The 6178-nt window shown below is 47.1% G+C and overlaps 2 protein-coding genes across 2 annotated transcripts in view; both read right to left on the bottom strand.

The window, feature by feature from the left end:
- Positions 1-1046, bottom strand: part of LOC105556489 — a 1656-nt gene extending 610 nt beyond the window's left edge. The window contains exon 1 of the mRNA XM_012003587.1: positions 2-1046. Coding sequence (XP_011858977.1) covers positions 4-525 — 522 coding nt within the window. The 5' untranslated portion in view covers positions 526-1046 and the 3' untranslated portion in view covers positions 2-3. The remainder of the gene's footprint in view (position 1) is intronic.
- Positions 596-1199, bottom strand: LOC105556492. Its single transcript, XM_012003589.1, has 2 exons — positions 729-1199; positions 596-655 (listed from the first exon to the last, which is right to left on the bottom strand). The coding sequence occupies exons 1-2, from the start codon at positions 1197-1199 to the stop codon at positions 596-598; spliced, it is 531 nt and encodes a 176-aa protein (XP_011858979.1).
- Between the last annotated feature and the right edge of the window lie 4979 nt (positions 1200-6178).

Below are 6178 nucleotides of genomic sequence, written 5' to 3' on the forward strand. Positions count from 1 at the left end.
AACTTAGGGAATTTTGCGCACGACGCTGGTCAGCGGATTGTACTGAACCACACGTTCATGTATGATGAGACAGTACGCAGTGGTATTCACTGGCACATTCTCCTTACACTCAAATTCCAATCTCACGTCCACAGTCGCGCTCTTGACTGACTCGTTTTGTCGAGAGCAATCGATAATGACAAACGGTCCTTGTTCTAGAAAATTGTTGGTAGTGAGACCGGGCATAAGAACCTCGTTTCCGAAATAGCTCTTCCGGAACCGCGAATACGCATCATACAGACTCGACCATTTGCTTTTATCGAAATCCAGATTCATATCATCGTATGGATAACATTCCGAATTCAGATAGAGTTTCACGTTGCACAATTTGCAGTGACTGAATTGGCTCACATTCTGTGACATGATATTCTTCCGACCTGTTTGCAGAGCAAAGATAAGATACCGCGGCTTCTCGAGCTGAGTAGCCGTTTTAATAGCCCATGAATATTTAGTCGTTGCAATAGCGGATATTCGTACAGATCCCATGAACGAAATCCCATATTGAGGTATTGTCCGCTTTCCAAAGCACGCAGCATCGACAGTTTGTTCACCTCGTTTAACAATACATTCGGCATGCGCCACTGTATCTTGAATATTTCAAGTTTAGGCTCCATTGCTGCATTTCCAAAGAGACAGTTGTTATCATTGCGCGATCGTATTAAAATCAATTCGTGACGGGCGTTAATCACCACGCGTTGATAATCTTCACAGAATCCCAATAGCATGCTGAGCGGCACACAAAAATTAAAGTCTCCGGTTCCATTGTTCACCACATCCCAGCCGGCATTCTTCAGAGACATCATTTTATCGAACGATGACGAGACGTAGGTCTTGAGCGTGCTGGTTATTCCAACATTTCTGGCACGATCAATCTCCACACCATCAAGTTCATATCGGATCTCGTCGAACATGAACGCGACACAATTATTTCCCAGTACTACATCAGATCCTTCGATTTGTTTTGTAGTAGTTAGTTTTCCCTCGATGTACAGAAAACTTTCGTGTGGCAACGTATAGAGATCCTGTTGTTGTATAGGTATTCTTATCTTATCGCTGTGTCCGAATGTAGTGTTGGCAAACGGATTGTACGAGTGAGTCTCAATCTTGGCGATGCGCTCGTCGAAGATTGGCTCTTCGTTGATATTGAGAATGTCAATCATTGTTTGCGCACTGCGAATCCCAAAGAGGTTAAAAATTCCACGTTCGATACGTTGAGCTTCTTCTCCTTCTTGCAACAACCAGACGACTGGATATCACCGAATCTCGATGTCGCAGGCTTGGTGGTATCTTTTACAATTTGCTCCGATCCGTTCAGCACGAGCATCTCATGCATACTCGCGCGCGTTATCGCTGTCGTCGGCGTACGTGCAATCTGAGGGTGATTTCTTCTCCGCGAAAGTCGAGCAATTGACTGTTCTGATCCACAACGCGTACCGTTAAATCGGTAATGCTCCGTGCGATGACTGGCAGGTAAATGATCTGCATCGGCGTTTCCGATATCTTATATCCTGGTGACACGTTCGGCGAAAATTCGTGTATCGTGTGCACAGGCTTGCTGTTGCTGTACGCACCCGCGGTCACGTTGCACTCTACGCGAATAATGTTCACATTGGTAATGTTGACCGGCAGGTTTGATTCATGCCTCTTTCGCGGTTGCAGTATACGCGTCGATGAGAATCCCAGTAGCGATCCAATGTTGTTGGGCTTGCTAGAGGTTATTCCGAAGGCGCATTTGATCTCACTTCTCATCGTGTTGTAATTAGCGCGGAACACAATTGGGTATTCATCGTCTTCGTCATCACCATCGTCGCGTTTTTCACTGCCATCATTAGCTAGGAACCGACGTGGATGTTTCCATGAAAGTGCGCGTTTCAAAAATTCATTTATGGCCTGCAATTCATACGATCCTTCGGGAATTGTAATTTCCGCGTCGTCATAGTAAAATTTATTGTTCGAAGCATTCACATTCGATATCGTATTGTAAGTCTCAAAGTTCATCAGACCGAGCTCGTAATCGTCGTCGCTCAGGTCTATGGCTGGAAAATAGTTTACAGCGAGCATGCTGCTCTTTCCCGTCAGCGTGAGTGTTAGCGACATGGTGGATGAAAAGCTGTTCAGCGAATACTGACTCCTCGCGAAGCCTTGTCGAGCTTTTAAATTCGCACGCGTCAATCGTCGACCGTTTGGAGAAATCGTAGACACAGCTGTCCACAGATGCTCTGATCGTAGGTCTGATGGGATGTTCGATTATACACAGTCGTTGCATCATCTCCGAAATACCTCACCAATTCTTTAGGCGGTCGGAGATTACCAAAACTGTCGAAATATACCACACAGTTTCCCCTCTTCGCGTACGCTACCCAGTGAGTGCCGGGTCCCGCCGCGTTGTCCAGATTGACGATACCGCTCTCGTTTCGTCGTACTCCGCTTATCGGTAACGCGTTTCGCATAAAGACGCCTCTAAAGTACGGTATGTGCACACATCTTGCTATTTGATCTAATTGCACGTTCGTTGTTACACCTGCAGGCATTTTTAATGCTTTTTTTGCTTTTTTTTCCTTCCTTGTTTCGTTACACCTCGTCCACGTTTGTATGGAGCGAGATGCACTCCGCGACCTTCCATCGCGCGATTGTGACGCTGCAGCTCCTAGAGTTGACGTTGCGCAGCTTTGCTGTCGCTCACAGCCTTCGCCACGCCAGCTGCTCCACCGATCATGGATCCGAGCACGCCCAATATCGGTAGAAGTGGTAATACACCGCCGCGTTTCGCTACCGGAAGTATTCGCTTCTTTGTTGCTCTTTTCTTCTTTGTTTTCAAAACCATACCGATCTTTGTCTTGGCTTTCATAGCAGTCCAAACAGCTGTAGCGGCAGCTCTCTCTCCAAGCGTTGAATCTCTGGCGAAAATGCGTTTCCGCGCTCTCTCGGCGAGGACCTTTCCCGCCACGTGTCTCTCAGCGAGTTCGCTACTCCGAGAATATGCAATGTCGTGCTCGCAGCACGCCGCGTCCAATGGATTTATCCCTCGATCGCCTCTCGCCAATCGTTCTTCCAGACGAGTGCCTGGGCCACAAAACTGATAATCGGGGATATGTAGCTCGAAAGGAAGCGCGTTTATCGCGCGATTCAGCAGACCGCCGCCACGTTTTACCGCTGTTGCCTCTGCCAACATTCGTAGCAATCCTTGATCATCGGCGCGGGACCGTCGATGTGCGTCCTTTGCCACGGCTGATTGTAATGCTCGTAACAGCGCCGATAAGTCTGAACCTCCGAATCAGTCTTTATACGTTCTGGATGCTTATCCCACAGGTAGTGGACGTAATCGCCACACACTCGTAACAGAACAGTTTTTGGAAAAAACTGCAACTGTTCGACGTTTGAATCACAGATATCGGAAGGACTTGACAGCAGGACAAACATTTTCACTACTGAGCGATTCGTTGTATCGTGCTCGTATCGTCTACTGAACGGTTTCACGTGCCTATAAATAGGCGCTCGATCTCGCCTCCTACATATCAGTGTGAAAAATGAATTTCGTGCAGCAACCGTTGAAGATATGCGTTACGAATTGTGACAAGTTACGGTTGATGGGGGACAATGTGGAGAAACGCAAGCATGGTGCGCTGCTACCGACTAGTATACGCGCGATCGTGTGCGGCCCCTCGAATTGCGGAAAAACAAACGTTCTCATAAGCTTACTGGAAAGTCCTAATGGTGTGTGTTTCGAGAACGTGTACGTGTACTCAAAGTCGCTGCAACAATCGAAATATCAGTACCTGGAGCACCTGTTGGCGTCTATCAGCGAAATCGGATACTTTACATTCTCCAATAACAGTGATGTCATTCCACCGAGCGAGGCGCGTCCGAACTCGATCTTCGTCTTTGACGACGTGGCATGCGATAAGCAAGACGCGGTGAGAGAGTATTTCTCAATGGGACGTCACTCGAGCGTCGACTGTTTTTATCTCTGTCAGACTTACGCGAGAATACCGAAACATCTTATACGCGACAACGCGAACCTGCTAATCCCGTTCAAACAGGACGGCACCAATTTGAAACATGTGTACAACGATCATGTGAATACCGACATGTCATATAATGATTTCTGCGCATTGTGTAGCAGTTGCTGGCTAGACAAGTTTGGTTTCCTACTGATATACAAGGACAGCACGCTTTCTAATGGACGATACAGAAAGGGATTTAACGTGTTTGCAGTACCGCGAACCGATTAGTCGTTGTCAGTATTCCGTTGGGTGAAAAGCGATGGCTGGGAGCGATGATATTAGCAAGCGTGAAAAGATTGCGAGAGAGATCGCAAAAACGAGCGAAGCAATTCGCAAGAAACATCGCGCTTTGAAGATTGGTAGGATCGATGATATCGCGGTGAAGACGCACTTTAGACCAATCATCGAGCCGTTGCAACAGATGGCTGACAACTCCAACGGGGTATGCGCGATAAAAGACGAGCCGATCCATGACATGGGGATGATTGATACATCATTCGACTACAAGGACGAGAAAGATGCTATACGGCGACAGAAAAAGAGGGGGGAAAAACGGACCTCGTCGAATCGCCCGTTGATCGAGTCCCCCGAATCGAAACATTGTAAATTGACAGATGTATCGTATGAGTTGGAAGCACCACCGATAACCTCTACACCGTTGATAACCTCTACACCACGTGCGACGGCCATGCGTCCAATGGTGGTGACTCTTGGGTCTGGGGATGTTTTCGAAACCACTGGGGATTCGCCCCCGTCAGCCGTTCAACGCGAGATACAAACGGAAGAGGGTCAAGCAGCGTTGCAGATGCATCTGGGTCCGCTGAGCCAAAAATATATCGAGGCAGTTCTACGCGGACCACCTGCCAAAAAGAGTGGTGTAAAGAGCAACATAGATTTCGTATACGGTGTTCATTTCGACAAGGATGGAATGAGGCTCGGCAGTAAACGGTTCGATGTAGACAGCAACGATAATATAATTCTCGACGGTATGCGATACAAAGGTACGCCTGGTCTTTACGAGCTGATTTTCAAGAGACTTCCCGACGATGAAGTGTACACAAAGGATGATCTAAACAAGTACAAGAGCATACTTTTGGCGACGAATGCGCACAGGCGCAATTACAGCGCGCAAGGTCAGAAAATTGGTACCAGAGGGCACAAGTACAACCACATAATCGCGCCGTTAATGCTGGACGGAGGAATGAAGACTCGGTCCAGGACAAAATCTGGAAATGGATTACCTCACTCTATGGCACTAAACGACAATGCGATCGATTACGTGCACTGGGACGATCCCAATGAGCTTGTGGATCGCCTACGATTGCTCGATGCTTCGCGCCGAGCCGGCCACAACGCTCACGACAACGAGATGCTATCGATTATCGAGGAAATTCGCGAAGCTGGTTTTATTATAAATTAACTCACGTATCATTGAAATGAATCAGTCGATTGGTGTCGCTCGCGTTGATAAAATGCCTATCGACAAATTTGGAGTATCCGAAGGGAGAAGAGATACAACCGATAACATTTCATACAATCGCTGGAGCGGATTGATGAGAAGTTACGTGCATCATAACGCTCTCTGTCGCGCTGCTACGGATTTCGATGCAAGATCATGCAAGATTCGTCGTGTAGCGCAACCTGAGGCTGATACCGACGCTGTAAACAAACTGTACGTGGAACAGTGCGTTGTAACGTTGAGGAAAGAGTCTGATGAGAAGCTGATTGCGTTGGAGAAGAACCTGCATGCTTTACAGATCGCTGTAAACGAGCTCTGGCATGCAAATATCACTAGATTAGAAACGGTTAACGAGCGGCTATCGGATAACGATGAACTACAAAAACGGATATGAATGGCTATTGGATGACGACTGCAATCAGAAATAAACGGGTAGGGGACACTCTATATTTCTGAAACAGGTCTGTATTTCAGAAACAGATCTGTAATTTGGGAACAGGTCTGTAAATCAGAAACAGGTCTGTAAACAGATCTGTATTTCGGAAAACCGGTCTGTATTCGGAGCTGTTAGAAAACATATATCGCATGGTACCCTCCTTGCACATATCATTACGTCAACGATTACACATTGTCGAGACATGAGACCATCAAAATCCGATGGACGTAACGGTTCCGA

The sequence above is a fragment of the Vollenhovia emeryi genome, unplaced genomic scaffold, assembly GCF_000949405.1.
Source record: "Vollenhovia emeryi isolate VEMERY1.0 unplaced genomic scaffold, V.emery_V1.0 DF939980.1, whole genome shotgun sequence".
Classification (NCBI taxonomy): Eukaryota; Metazoa; Arthropoda; class Insecta; order Hymenoptera; family Formicidae; genus Vollenhovia; species Vollenhovia emeryi.